Raw genomic sequence first — 15,451 nt, forward strand, 5'->3', positions numbered from 1 at the left:
GGGGCACAGAGCACAACCAGTGAGATGTCACCCCACTACTCAGAATGGCATGCGATTTAAAATATATGAGAATCGTTTATTTCTGGAATTTTCCATTTAACATTTTTGGACCACAGTTGACCATGGTGAACTGAAACTAAAAAGTGAAACAGTAGATAAGGGGGTCTACTGTGTATTGTGCAACCATAAATTCACACAGGATTCTCTGAATAGAAAGTGCAGGGCTTTGAAAATCCTGATGTCCTTAAATCTAAAAATTCTTGCCTTTTGAGGTCTGGGTATATATTTATTAAATTGTATTCTTGGGTTTTGATCTTTATATGATAACATAGTTTAGAAAAATCTTCATTTGGTTCCTATGGTAGAATAACATACACAAATTCAGTCCTTTATTTCTCACATATTTTCACAGATGCACTATCTTTTTGGCCTCCTCCATGCCCATGAGGAAGCTAGACAGAGCAGTGACATGCCCACTTTGTAACCAACAATATGAGCGAGAGGCATAAAAAGAGATTGTGTAGCACGGCCATGTGTTGTGAAGTGACAGGCTGGTCTCCCTCTTCTTAACTCTGAATTGTTTCACTGGACTATAAGGCATCTCACAGAATTGAGCTGACGTCCAAGATGGTGGGATATAATGAAAAGAGTTACAGTGGGGTCAGGAGAGAAAGATGCAAGTCACCTATCGGCCACAGACTTCTTATCTGTCAAGAATCGTGCCATCTCTGCCTGCTTCTTAGAATTGGCCTTTTAAAATGTAATTGCATCTGTAGATGTCCTTCGAGTGTGTGAAGCAATTTCATATTTAATCTCACTTTGTCTTTCCTGTTATAATTATTAACCCTTTCAGACAAAGTAATGCATCAATTTATTAAAACAAATCAGGGGAGAGAATTAAAGAAACCAGCAGTGAGCATATGAATTCAGCTAAAATGATTGTCCTTAAAGGCCTACCCCAAACACCGCTGGGATTTCCTGGCTGTTCAAGGTATCCCGGAATCTCCAAAACAAAACAAAAACAAAAACACCCCTCCCCCTCAAACAGCACAGACAACAGATATTCTCACCGCCTTGGGAAAGAAGAATGTTGGAATGAAGAAAAAGGAAAAGAAGACATACATGTAAATAGCACTCATATATTGTGAGTTAAAATAACCAAACCCGGGAAAATCTCCTTCCCCGAGGGACGCTGAGAACAGACGCGGAGCAGTCAAACTCGAAGGGAGATAATTCTTTCTCTCGTCAGAAGGGAGTCAGCCTTTAAAATGTGTCTAGCAAAACTGCAGATTTCAGCTTTTGTGATTAATGAACTAAATTACGTTTTATTTCTAAAATGTGTTGAGGATTCACCCCGTGGTCTTTCCTCGAACTTGAGGATTAGAGCGCTGAACGGCACATCTGGGTACAGGCAAAGAGCTCACTGGGTGGTTCTTTTTCCTTCCCTTAGAAACAGACAGTGAGGGGACCAGCAGGAATTTTGATTAGGCAAGTGTGGTTTTTTAATCCTCAAAAATGATGATTACGCTCTCTGTTCCCCCTTTCTCATGAGGAGGAAGATGAATTATTACAACATCTAATTCATCATTTAAAATTTCTTTCTACATGATTTCATGCCACTTGTTAATACTCTTCCCTAAAGAAAATATTTGCATTCATCAGGCAGATGTTTTAACCTCAACTAATAACAAATTATATTTTCTCCATAATTATCATGTTACCTAAAGGCTAGGGTACTATAGACTTTCGTATCTAGATAAATGCATTGTCTTTGATTTTTATAAATGCTCCTTCCTCTGTGAAAGCGTACTTCTGCCTCCTGGCATCTGTTCCTGTCCTACCTGATCATCATTCTACCAGGAACAGAGAAAACACATGCCATTACATGTTTGAGTATTTTCTTAATTTGGGGGAAACACAACCTTTGAAAATGGGATTAAAAATTCCCCCCATCAATTAAAGAAAAATCAGGAATCGAGAGTGTTAATAAGAAAAATTGGTAAAAATCAAAAGGAAATATTTTAGCACCAAACTATTAACTGTGTCTCCCACAGTTGAAATACAGATGGCATTATTTTCCTACTTAAACTTTTAAATGTGAAATAATACAATTCCTAAAATGAGTAGTATTGCACTTGGATATTACTTTTATATTCGAAAAATTACTTGCAGATCGAGATTGCAAAAACAGCACAACCAGACTATACCCAAAAATTCTCTATTTATTTGCTGACTGCAGCTTTGCTATATGCACTGTGGAACATGCTCCCCCCCCCCCCAAATAAAAGTCTCTAACCTTAAGAATTTCTCAAGATAAATTCATAATCATAAATATTTAGAAAATAACTAAGCAATATTTGTTGAGGTGTTGAATATTTCTACAGAAAGCACCGAGAAAGGAGTTTGCTGGGTCTGAGATGAAGTAGTCAAGGAGGGTGTCACACAGAAGTGTGTTGGGAACAAGTCTCAGAGGTAAATTTGAAAAAGGGGCAAGGAGCCGGCCATTTCATATCAGAAGTCAGAGAAGCAGAAAGGAGACTAGAGCCTCAAGAGCATATTGGGGCAAATGGGGAAATAGTCAGATCTGCACATGTGTGATGGACAGGTTACTAGGGCAGGGATGGAAACATAAAGGGTGATTTAAAAAAAACACACAACAGGACAAATAATTTGGTCTTGCCGTAGAAAAGAATGAAAGCAGTTGTGAGTTCTATAGAAGGGGAGACCCATGGATTTTTAAGAGTATGCAAAAGAGCACACCATCATTGAGCATCCATTCATTCAGCAAATATTCTTTGAGGACCTATTATATCTGCTCAGTTTGCCACCTGCACACAGAGGAGGACTAGCATGGATGCAGGGAGTTAGGAGGCTGGTACAGCAGTGCAGGTGAGCTATCGTGGAGGCTTGGAAAGAAGATGGATTCAAGTGATTTCAGAAAGTAAACTTGGGGTCAGGGGATTGCTTGGACCGAGGTGTAAAGGAAGGAGCCAAGAATGAAATTTCTAAGTTTTGTGCCCACATGATGTGGTGCAGGAAGATGGGGAAAGCTATAAGAGGATCAGATTGGGGAAAGGGAGCTCGTTTGGTGTCATGTTTTCTTGTTTTTGAGGCCTAAGCACTTTTATGTTTAAATGGAAATGTCCCCTAGGTAGGTAGCTGCTCTATGAATCTGTAATTCTAAGGGGACCATGAAGCTATAACCTGGGAGTCGTCAATATAGGGATGGTTATTGAAATGGGCGGCCTCAAGGAGGCAAAGGGTATGGAGGGGATAGGGGAGGAAAGAAGGCCTAGAACTTAGGCCAGATTGGAAAGGGGGTCATTCTATCACTAGGTGAGCATGTGTGGAGCACAGACAACAGGTTGACTGCTGTCCAAACGATATATGACCGCTGTAATTCAGACAAGGATTTAGGGAAATAGCACTGGTAAAAATGGAAAGAAAAGCCACAATGTACCTAGTTATTTAATGCCCCCTCCCAATCTGGATTAATGGTGATATATATGTCAATGCCCAGATATAAAGGTTTTGATTTAACACCTATTTCCTTTGGTACTTTCCACTTCATATATTTGTGTGTTACCTGGAAAACAAATTGAACTCAAGTCCCCAAACCTCAATTCCCAAGAAGTTGCTAACCAGGCTATTGTAAAATAAATTACCAGAGCAGAAAAGTACATGAAAAGACCTGATACATGACATGTCATTGAGCTCAACAGCTGTCTCCTTTTCTGAGGACTCTGCAAAAACAGTCTTTAGGGGGATTCTGTGGCCTCCAGGCACCAATTTCTCTGCAACAAAGAGGTCTTGGACAACCAATTGGGGCACAGAAAATGCAAAGAAGAGGACAGTAGACAAGGACAGGAGGCTTGGGCACCGAGTCCCCTACCACCTGCCAGGTCCTACCCAATGCTACCAAACCCTTTGCAGACTAGCAGGAATTTGTGTGGGCAAATATAATGGAAACTTGAGAAAATGTGGTTCTCTCTGTACATCTGAAATGCTGGCTAGGCCTTTCACTTTGCCCATAGTCAAGCTGATTAAACTTAGCATATCCTGGCTCCAACTTTGATTGACTTGGGCCCCTTAGCCTTGAAGTTGTATATCTGAATCCCCTTTGAAAACATTTGGCCTCCCCATATGTATTTAGAGTACTGGGAGAGTGCCCGTCTGTTTTTATGCTTATTTATAACTACACCACCTTCCAGCACTGTGCGTCCTCTAAAATATAATGACATGACTAATGATGAGAAATTAAGTGACTGGGGTGAGTGTTTTTACTCCCAGACAAATGTTTGTGGGAAGGCAATTTCCTTTACCGTCCTGGCCTTGTGCTTCTGTTTCTAGTGAGCACGCAAGCTCAGATTATCTTGGGAGGTATGTAGTAACCACCACCTACACTAAGAAGACAAAATTTTCATCCTGCCGCTTTGCAGCTCCCAGCGATGCTTTGTCTTGTTGGCCTCCCATGTCAAGGAGTGGTAAGAAGAGAAGTAGAACGTTTCAAGATTTACAGAGAGGGATTAAGAATTTTAGTCTCTTATGTCCTTTGGAACTTTTGAAACTCTTTCCCCAAAAGGGAGGATCAGTGGAGGCCAAGAGTAAGATTTGGGATTTGCAGATGGGTTTGGTACATCCCACCTGTCACACCCAAGACTTGAGGCAGCCTATTGTTCTTCCTTTGAGGGAAAGAGGGTTACCCTAACCCCAGGGTTCATCTCTAGGGCGGCTGGTGTTCTGCCTTATCTGAGATTCCTGGTACTGTGAGGGTTTCTGTGGAAGTGTGGCAGCACCTCACTTAATACTGCAACTCTCCATCTCTCAAATCTGTCCCACTTTCTTTAAATACTGGGAGTTCGTAGGCACAAATGTCTACCTCCCTCCTCAGGGACAAACCCTCTCCTTCCCCAGGGAACCCAGGCACCAGGCCTAGCACCCAACAAACCCAAGTGGTCTACTGCACTCCCCTCCTGCCCCTTCCAGCTCACCCTGGAATCCTGACACCCTCATTCCAAAGAGAAAGGCAGACTGCCTGCCAGCTATCTCCATGTCTCTGTAGCTTCTATTTATGCTGGAGTGTCTTCACGATATTGATATTTCCCATCATTAGCTTCTTGTGTAGAGGGGTCTTCCAGCATGCCTCTCTTCCCTGCAGGAGGCCAAGGGCTTTTGAAGGTAGGGTAGGTCCCAGCCTGGCCTGGGAGAAATTCGCCCCCTTTAGGTGGGAGAAGGCAAGGAGAGGCGTGCCTGGCCATCCCACCCACCCAAAGCTATGCCCCAGTGCCCTTGGAACTGGGAGGCCAAGGGCAGAGGTGGGCTAGGTGTGCTTGCATCTTTTCCTGCCCATCATGAAGATCATTAAAATCTAAGATATTATGGGCTGTTTTAAAAGTTAAATTCACTAAGTTAATTAATTTCCCCTCACCCTATTTTACTCCCTTCCCACTCCCACTCCCACTCCCCAAAAGGTAAGATTCAAAGATGCCTGCTGTTCAGGCCCCAGAGATATCTATTCCCGCCTAGAAATTGCCATGTAATCTCCCCGTGCTGCCAGCCCTTAAGAAAATTTTCAACCACTCACAAACAACTCCAGGAAAGGAGACACAATAGGAACCAGCAAACCTGTCCTTGCCCTTTCTCATAACTCGGATTCGAATGAATACACATTTTTACAAATTTATTTCTCATTTGGAGCTGAGTCTGGGGAAATCACTGTTGGTAAAAAATAAGTCCCACGGTTCTTGGGAATTACAGCCCCCTCGTTACTTGGTGTAGAAAAGGGGTCAGGGCATCCCGTAGCCAGGGCTGCATTTTGGGCATAACTAAGACCTTTAAGGAGTCCTATATGTGAGAACTTCAGGAACAACAGAATCCTTCAGAGTCTGAGTGTCCGCAGACTCTTCTGAGAAGTCACGTGTGTGTGTGATTGATTTGTTCTGACATGTTTTCTTTCTTTTCTTTCATAAAATTTCCTTCGCCGACCACCCTTTGTGTGTTGTTCCCCTCCCGTCCCCACGGAGTGGCCATCGTCCCTGTAATCAGCTTCCCAGATATCTTTTTCATCAAGAAAAGTGGTTCCAGGACAAGTGAGTCGTGGTGATTTTTTAAGTCTTAAACCTAAAGTCGATAGATAGCCCGCCATTCTCTGTAAGATTACTTCCGCGGGGCTGCCTTCCGAGATTAGACAAATGACACCAAGGATCGACTAATATTAAGACCATTGTGGAGACTTCTTACTCAAAGACTTCTACACATGGAAAACAAACGCTGACCGCCCCCCGCCCCCACCAACACGATGACTGTCCCTCCTCAGATGTCTCCTCAATGCATCTCCGTATTGATTGGTTTAATAAGAAACAGCCTATGTAGAGAAAAGGAGGCCGTGGCACTTTGTGGATATTATTCTTGCTGTTTGAGGCGGTTGGTTTTTAATTGGGTGTTGTTAGCTTGCTCACTGAGCGATTCGATTTTACAAGAATCCAAATTCTAATAATGCTGTCGAATGCATCCTCTTAGTATTATTGAAAAGGGAGATTAAAGGACATCTACGCGGTGGGATTCGGGCCCCTGCATCAAATTAAACCGCAGAATTCTCGACAGAGAGCCCAGTGATTGCAAGGACAGCGTGTGCGCTCAGGTGAGTGGATACCAAAAGGCCGCAAGGAGTTGTCCCCTTATGAAATAGTTCCTGTGAATGCCTGCTCTCTGGCTCAGAGGAATACTCCGAGGATCCTGTTATGTGGATTTAGGAATCACTTGGAGAATGCTGGCCCCCCTGTTTCACTTTTTCTTCCGGGGAGATTCTTTCCCAAAACACTCTTCTACTCCTTGCAAAAAAAGAAAAAGAAAAGAAAAAGAAAGAAAGAAAGAAGAAAGAAAAGAAAAAAGCAGAACGCAAGCCTTGTCTCCTTCCTTTCTTAAAATTGTACCGCCTAAAGGTTTTGCTGACTCCTCTCCAAAAGGGTAAAAAAGAAATACGTATTTTGCGAACCGTGCTAGCGGGAGGCAGGCGGGGACCCTCGCGCAGACTTGCAGCATCCCGGTATCCGAGGCGCCCGCTGGCCTCTGTGATGGAGATTTTCCCGGAGCTGGGGTGTCAACTTTTGGTGGGGTTCCCTGCTGCAGGGGGTGGGGGGGAGGAATTTGTAAAAGAAACAATGTCTTTTAAAGTATGAATCCAATAGTTTGGAGGTCCTCCTGGTTGGAAACCTACTGATGCCATTTAAATGTGAAAAAGCATCCGGGAGGTGGCTGCTGGCAGGAGCGGCGTTAGGAACTCGGAGCCAGTGGGGTAGGAAGAGATGTCTCTGAAGTTGCTGGGGGGCGTTTCGCGTGGAGTGGGGTGGCGTGGGGTGGGGGGTGGTACCTTGTTGGTTTGGAGATGATTTATTCGCTCGGGTTGTAAAATCGAAAATGAGGCCCTGGGAAGATGAAGAAACTGCAGGGACCCTTGTGACCTACTGCTGCCCGCCTGACGCCACTGCGCTCTGACCTGAGCGCGCCCGGAAGGCTGGGGTCGCGGAGCCACGGGGCGAGCTTCGGGCGCCTGGACTGCGGGAGAGGCGCTCCAGAGTCTTGGAAGGGCCTCAGCGGAGAAATGAACGTGGAGGCCGTGACTGTTTCTTTGGGTTGGGCGATCTGGAGCAGGGAGCATCGGCAGCCTGGCGCCTCGGACTTTGTGCCCCACCTTCCCGACACTGCAAACTCCAAGCGGTGCTTGGCCCTAAAGCGGTGCAAGTCACCAGACTGTCCGTTTCCCCAAAATTAATTTAAGAGACGGAGGCCATCCAGCCCCTGCCCCTGCGTGTAAGATAAACAGGATTCACCACCTCTTCTCTGAACTTGACTTTGGACTTTGGGGTCACCCTCCCTTCCCGGGATCCTGGATTTCACTACCTCCTCTATAGATAATTTTCTTCCCAGGCTACCCTTAAGACGATGTATTTTCTTGACTCCCCATTGAGTGGAGATAATTGAGGCCCAAATTCAGAGTGCCACACCGGCTCTAGGTCCCAGGACGGTGCCCCATAAGAAAACTTCTTGCACCGCAAAAGTCTGTAAACGCCGAGACTCCGGGGGAAATTGATATTCTGATGCAATTCCAACTGCAGTGCGCCTGGGGAATGTTCAAGCCCCCCTAGGAGTTTATCTCGAGAGGAGTAGTTGGCGGAGGTGGGCCCCCGGTGTGTGGCGGAGGGATTGGGCGAGCGATTCCTCTGCGCCGCGTTTACACCTCTCCCTTTGTGACAAATCAATTTCCCGGGCCTCTGTGCTGTATTTGCATCCGCCCTGGCCGGGCCCCAGCTGCGTCCGGCGCACACTTAGCACCGGCCTGTGCGTGTGTGCGTGTGCGCGCGCGTGTCTAATTGACTTTCCGTCTACCTTTTTATGACTACATGTGTTTCCAACAAAAGGTCTTATTAGGACAATCTGGTTTCACTAATTTAGAGGCTGGGAACGTGGAAGGCAGGGTGTTTTTTTTTAAGAGTTTGCAGAAGTTCGGATTAAGAAATGACAGCGGGATGCACAGTCCTCCTAGGAGTAGTCTGCCTGTTTTATGACCTGTTCCTCTTTCCTTTCCCTGGCCGCCCCTGATCTAACACCACCCCGCCTTCACACTCCACACTCCCCCACTCGCCACTGCATTCCTGACAGTGTTAAAGAACCGTTCCTTTAAACCCTTCAGGTATTGGAACCTAGAAGTTTTAGAAATTTACAGGCTGGGAGAATCTGTAGTGGAGGAAAGAAAGGGGAGCGAATCTCAACCAACAGGGAAACAGAATTTCAGGGGGTGGGTGTGCAGGAGGTCAGCAGAAGCCCTCACTGTGGACAGGATACTTAGCAGCTCTTTGCCAAGGCTGGCCCAGGTTGTAATTCAGCATTTTGCAACATGAATGATCTAAAATTGCGAACGTAAATGGAGTCTGTTTTACTCATTTCAGCCCTAAAGAAAATTTAGGGAGGACCTGTTTCCATGTTGCCGGAAGAATAAAAGGTGTCTCGGGAGGTTCCCCATCCCTCTGAAGGAGCTTATCTTCAGTCCCCCACTTTGCAGTGGCCTCCCAGCAGGCTGCAAAAAGCACCTGACCCTCGGTGAGGCCTCTGGCCCTGGCGGGCTCGGAGCCCAGCTCTAGTCCTCTGCCTGGAGACTCCCCTGGTCTCTGATTCACTGTCTCCAGCCGACTGGAGACCCAGCCAGTGCAGGCTGCCAGGTAGCCCACAACAGCCTCCTGGGCAACTCCTGAGGGAGGCTGAGAACGGAGGGCAAGGGTCCTCCTGGACACTTGCCATCGCCCAACTTACCAGACCCTTCATTCCAGAGATGAGGCAGGAGGACGAGGGAACTTTATTTCTAAGAGCAACAACTGTTGGTTAGAATAGGCCTTTCGCCATCTCTGGGAAACCAGGCCTGCCGTGTGTGTGTGTGTGTGTGTGTGTGTGTGTGTGTGTGTGTGTGTGTATGTGTGTGTGTGTGTGTATCCAGCTACTTTCCCAGCCCCAGGTGAAGGTGATCTTGTCCCCATCACCTCAGCTCTGCTTTCTGCGACCTCCTTTCGTAACTCTATGGACCTTCCTCAACGTCCTCTCCCTGGCTGGCCTCCGAACCTCCCTCTGTTTCCTTTGCGGGCCTACTCCCCACTGGGCCTTGTTACTCCATTCTCTGAGATGTGCACACTTATCAAGCAGGCAGGTTACTACAGTTCTCATCCCTTTCCCTCCGATACACAGTCCCCAACTGAGCCCACTGCTCTTTGCCGGTCCTCATGCCCGCAGCAAATGCCATGTGGGCAGCAAAATCTGGGCAGCGAGAGGCCTGGATCCCAGGAGCTGTCCCAGGGTCGCCTTCCTCCACCTCAGGCACAGCCTTCGCCTGGGCTTGAGGGCGCTTCCCAGGCAGCCTCCTTGGCCCAGCCTAGCTCTGTAGCACCCTGTGCCCACCGCTGCCGGCCTGGGCCCTGAGCTTGCTGTGGCCTGCTTTTCAAGCCTTCTGCTCACACTTCGAGCTGGACACACCCGCCCCACCCTCTTCTAAGCAGCGCTTTCTTCACCAGTCTGTTTTCTGTTGTGGGTCCAGCCTCCTGGGCTCTGAATGGTGATAACTTTTGGAACAGAGCATTAGCCATGGGGAAACGGGCAGAATCGCTGAAGCTGGGCAGTAGGTACATGGACGTGCGGAAGACTGTTCTCCCTGTTCTTCGTGTGTTTAAATTTTCCCTAGTAAGACCTTTAAAAAGCGCATTTCACAGTGCATTTTCTTGGAGCTAAAAGTGTCTACACAAACAATTAACGCTACCTGTGTGTGCAACAAGAGCAGTCCCCGGCACCAGTACCCGCTGATGAGGAATCCCCTGCCTTTGTGTCTAGCCCTTGGGGACACCCGGTCTTCATTCCTCAGAGTTGGCCATCTTTCCCTGGGGACAGGCCAGGCCAGGCCAGACGCCCCATGGCCCTCTGCCTCTGCAAGTACCTAGGTCCCAATTCCATTTGGGCTCAAATACACTGCGGGGAGCCCACGCCTGGAGTGCGAGGGCAGGCTTCCTGTGGCCGGCTCTACCCCCTTGGGGGCTCCCACTGCTTTGCCCAGGCCTTGCTTCCAGCTGTTTCTGGGTCTGGTTACTTTGTCTGTTTTCTGAAAGTCTGACATTGGCTATGTTTTTTGAAAGTCACAGAATGCCTGGTTCCACAAGTTCCAAATTTGACGGCAAAATAGCAGTTGGCAAATAGTGACACAGAAAGGGATCGGCCTCATTTTAAAACTTCCAGCCAAGTTTAGGCTCTTGCAGACCTCAAGGAGGAAATCTCCAGTCCCATGTCACATGGGATGAGCGAGGTGTCAGGTCTGTTATAGACTCAGGACGTGTGGACACACTGGGAGTCACGCTTTAAGGCTTGGTTAATAACAACCGGCGACATTCCTGGGGGCGCTCCTACCGGTCCGGGAGGATGGGGAAGGGAGACCGCGCTGGAGTTTTCTGAAGGTTTTGATGCCAATAGGGAGAACTCCTCCACAGTGACACCGGGCTCCACACGGGAACCCAGCTTGCCCCGCGCATCTCGTGCGGGATCTTGCGGGGCAGGAGCTGGGTTTCACACCAGAGGAGTCATCAGGCGTTTGACTCTGCCAGGGTCTCCCGCCCATTTGCAGGTAGAGGGGGCCCAGGGCAGCTCAGGAGGCCGTCCGGGCTCCAGTGCAGCCCACCCTGCACCCCAGGCCTCCCGAGCCCACCACCTCGTGCCACCGGCGGCGCCGAGTCCAGCTCCCTGTGCCCCTGCTGCCCCCTCACCCGCACACGCCGCTGCAAGAAGCCCTCCTGCCCTCCCCGCCGCGGCTTTAACCGCTGCCTCCCCAACAGGGCGGGCTCCCCGGGTCTGCACCCCTCTAAGCCCCTTCCCAGCCCTGCCGCCTGCCAGCGGGGAGATCGCGCCGCCTGGCTCGCCGGGGACGCGGGGACGCAGGGACGGCGCAGGCGGCCTCAGCGACACTCCGCGCACGCAGTGCCCTGACCCCGACCGACCGACCGACCGCAGGGCCTCGGGGTCTCCCTCCAGCCGTCTGCCCTGGCGACGCCTGCGGAGGAGCCCTCCTCTTCTCATCCCGCTTCCCATCTGGGACCGGCCCTTCCTCCGGCCACTGCCACCGCCTCGCCTGGTCCCCGACTTCCTCCCCTGGGCCGCCCAGCTCGGCCCCCCGCCCTCGGTCCCGGACACCCCGGCCGCCCCGGGGCAGGCGCCCCGCACTCACTGTCCTGCTGCGGGGTGTCGCTGCCGCTGGTGAGCCCCGGCGACTCCAGCAGGCTCCGGCCCGCCTCGCCCACGCTCTCGTCCGCCTGCGCCGCCACCATGTCCCCAGCCTCCTCCAGGTCTAGCAGGTGACTGACGGAGAAGTTCTTTTTCGCCTGCAGGGTGTCGAGGTTGCCCGGGCTGTCCAAGCGGCCGCCCAGCGCCGGTTGCCGCTCCAGAACGTGCCCGTAGCTGGAGGTCATGGTCTCCCCCTCGGATCCCACCCACCCCCCTCTTCCCGCTCGAATCAACACCAAACGCTGTGGGCGCGAGGGGGGAGAGGAGCCGAGTGGGGAAGAGAGAGGGGGAGTAGAGAGGAGAGAGAGAGAGAGAGAGAGAGAGAGAGAGAGAGAGAGAGAGAGAGAGAGAGAGAGAGAGAAGGAGGGGAAAAACAGGAAAAAAAAAAAAATAAAAAAAAAAACAGTGGAAAGAGGGCGGGGGACCCCTGGTGCAGAGCAGAGCGCTCTCCCACAGCAGCTCTGACAGCCTCGGCTGCCTTCCCGAGGCCAAGTCCGGCGCGGTCCAAAGAGATAACCCACACCAAAAAGTAAAGTCCAAAAGTCACCCCGCGTTCAAGTCAGGAGAAAAGAATTCCTTCCACCTCTCTCTCCAAAAGCGTCCACACGCACACACTAAAAATAATAGTAAGGGGGAGAGGAGAGAGGGGAAGCCAGCAGGGCGGGGGAGTTAGGCAAACACAAGAAGAGAGGAGAAGGGGTGGGAGAGAAGAATCAAAGTGGGTGTTTTTTTTTTTTTAAGGTTAAAAAAGTTATTCCCAGGCAAGAGTTCAAGCACCAACAGAAGAAGGCTTGTTCCAGCTTTAAAACATCTTCAAGAAAGCGCGTTCCCCCTCTCCGCACTCCTGTGGATTCTCAGGAGTGACTAGAGTTTCAGGAGGAGAGGGTGATGTCTTGCAGATGTACTGGAGAGCAGGATTCTCACTTTACTTTTCGTTAGGAGGAGGAAAGAAAAAAAAAGGGCTTCAGGAGTCCGAAGGAGGGTGGTGGTGGGTTTCCCCCCTTTCTCTTCTCTCTCTCTCTCCCCCTCTTCTTGCCCAGCTCCTTTTCCTTCTCAGTTGGATCAAGAAGCTCTCTGGCACTTCAAAAGGCACAAACTGGCATGCAGAGGACGCTTTGTAGGGAATACAAGAAAATTGGAGACCCCTGGGAGGGCAGATCTCGACTTAATAGGAGCCTGTAATTACGTGGCAAAGCCTTTGTGCGGTGCCTGACGATTTACAGACCCCCTTTCTCCATCACAATCTCCTTCTTCCTCCTTTTCCCTCGGACCAAAAAACAGTCTGATGAAGAAAAACCCCTTTGCCAACATCAGAGCAAGAGAGAAAGAGAGAGGGAGGGAGCGAGAGAGGGAGAGGGAGGGGGAAGGGAGGAGGGAGGGCAGCGAAAGCAAGCGAGCCCCTTTGGATTTTTTCAAGTAAAGGTCTAATTATCATTCCCCTGCAATAGTATCACAGGGAGAACAGGCAAACTGAAACCCACAGTCACTTCAAACGGGAAGATTATTTTGCTTCGGCGCGTTAACTCCTCCGGATTCGTTTAGGATCCTGTTGGGGGAAAATCTCATTTGCATGTTTTGATAACAGCTGCAGGAAAACTTGTCGGAGAAAATCCACAACGATCTCAATCAAATTTTCTCCTCTCTGCCTTTTAAAAAAAAATTTTTTTTTAAACGTTTCCCGCTATTCTAACAGTTTTTGCGGTGGGGATGGAGGAGCGCCTCAGAGGGAACGCGGGAGAGAGCAAAGCATAGGAGGGCTGCGTTCGGCCCTGCAGAGACAGCCTAGGAAACAATGTAATAAAGTCACAGGAGCGATCATAATGGGACTCTCCCGCGCCTCTTCCGCGGACTAGGGCAGATTGGGGGCGATCTGAAGGCGCCGAATCGATTCGAGGCTCTCCGCGCCGCTAGAATTCCCACCCCAACCCCCGCCGGGGCGGTAGGAAATTTACATATTTATTTAGCTGGAGGAAAGGACTCCAGGAGTCTATCACACATGCTCCCCGTCTCCTTGCCCCCCCCCCCCCCCCGAGTCTGCCCAATTTCGTAACCTTGTTGGTGCGGCCAAGGTCGCTTCCCCAGGCAGGGACGCTATACCGAGAGGGTCGCGCTGCCCAGATGCGGAGCGGGCTGGGCGCTCCACGGCGGAGGCTCCTGCGCTGTGCAGGGTCCGGCCGGGTGCCTCGCGGCTTGGGGGAGGGGAGGGGAGGGGAGGGGAGGGGAGGGGGCCCCACCTAAGTTGACAGATAACGCTCTGTCGTCTGTCTACTGAGCCCTAACTTGACAGAGGACAGGGAGGTGCTGAGCGATTTTTTCATGACCTGTTGGAATTTGGTAACAGCTTTAATAGTCTCATTAGAAATGAGTTACTATATGACGAGTAAGTAAAATATTAAGTGCTTATTTGTGGCGTTTTATGTTCTTTAAACACACACACACACACACACACACACACACACACACACACACACCATCTCCCTTGATTACTAGGTGTGTGTTTTTTTTCTTCTTTCTTTCTTTCCTTTTCTCCTATAGCCGAGACTCGACTGAAGAGAAAGGGTCCTAGTGTGTGTAAATGGTTTCTGGGCTCCAAACGACCGTAGTTAGCCCAGAACTTCCAGCCCTGATCTGGGAAAAGAACATTTGATGCCATCAAAGGGCTGCAGATTGAAACCAGATGTGTACGCCTCGGTTCTTTCCATGCATTTAATTAAGGAGCCGGGATGGAGGAGACTTTTTCATCATTAGTCCACCCACTCCCCCCTCCTCTTTCCACCCCCTCGCCCTCCCCACGGCCCGCTCGCACCCCCGACCGGGAGCCCAGAGCCCCGCCAGCGCCTCGCGGAGCGCCGAGCCCGCGCCCGCCGCTCCGTCTCCCCAGCGGCCCTGGCTCCGGGCAGTAAACATCTGTCCTCCGCGGGGCCCTGGAGCGGGATGCCGGCGGGAGGCGGACGCGCGCCGGGTGGGCCCGCGCCCCGTGGGAGTGTTGTGGGGGGTGGGGGGCGCTTCCGCGGGGATTTCCACCACGGAGCCTCCATCAAGCGTCACACGTGTCGGTGCCACCGGCTCCAAGTGAGGCGACTTAATCGCACGGAGAGGTTTTCGCCAGGCGTCCTGCTGGGTGAGCCTGGGCGGAAGGCCGATGGCAGCTCTTCCCTTCCCTCGGTGCGTGCGAGGCACTGGTGGTTTCGTCCCCAGAACCGGAGCAGGCCCTCGCCAGTCTCCCCTTCTCCACATAGTCGTATTGCAAACGTTTCTTTTCGTCCCTAACACCTACTGAGCTGCCTTTTGTGACAAAGGTCTGGGTAAGGGGCCAGGGGCTTCTGACACCCGGGTGCGCTGCTTCCTCTGCAGACCCGACGACCTTCCCAGCTGGGGGAGATGGCCCTTCAGAGTAAGTTGCCTGGTCCCGGATCCGCCGTCCGCTGGGTTGGTGACGGAGAGGTAGCGCCCCTGAATTCAGGCCAGAGACGCAGGATTGCAGACAGAAGCGGACATCACCACTGAGATTGCGCCGCGTTCCTTCTGCAGAGGAATCAGGGGCTCCCTGAGCACGGTCCACTGGGCAGTCGTGTGACAATACCAACTGATCTTACCAACACCACCTAGGATGCTAGCGGTTTCAACACCAACACCAGACCCAGCTGCC

At 50.4% G+C, this 15,451-nt stretch overlaps 1 protein-coding gene across 4 annotated transcripts in view; it reads right to left on the reverse strand.

Annotated features, from left to right (window-relative positions):
- PRRX1 (paired related homeobox 1) overlaps window positions 1-13,626 on the reverse strand; it is a 91,944-nt gene extending 78,318 nt beyond the window's left edge. Inside the window, exon 1 of one of the 4 annotated variants that reach the window (XM_036342820.1) lies at window positions 11,747-13,626. In XM_036342820.1, the coding sequence (XP_036198713.1) occupies window positions 11,747-11,987 (241 nt within the window). In that variant the 5' untranslated portion in view covers window positions 11,988-13,626. The remainder of the gene's footprint in view (window positions 1-11,746) is intronic. The other 3 variants (XM_036342819.1, XM_036342817.1, XM_036342818.1) reach the window with 3 other exon arrangements.
- Window positions 13,627-15,451: the final 1,825 nt, after the last annotated feature.

The sequence above is a fragment of the Myotis myotis genome, unplaced genomic scaffold (genome assembly GCF_014108235.1).
Source record: "Myotis myotis isolate mMyoMyo1 unplaced genomic scaffold, mMyoMyo1.p scaffold_m19_p_18, whole genome shotgun sequence".
In the NCBI taxonomy this organism is placed as follows: Eukaryota; Metazoa; Chordata; class Mammalia; order Chiroptera; family Vespertilionidae; genus Myotis; species Myotis myotis.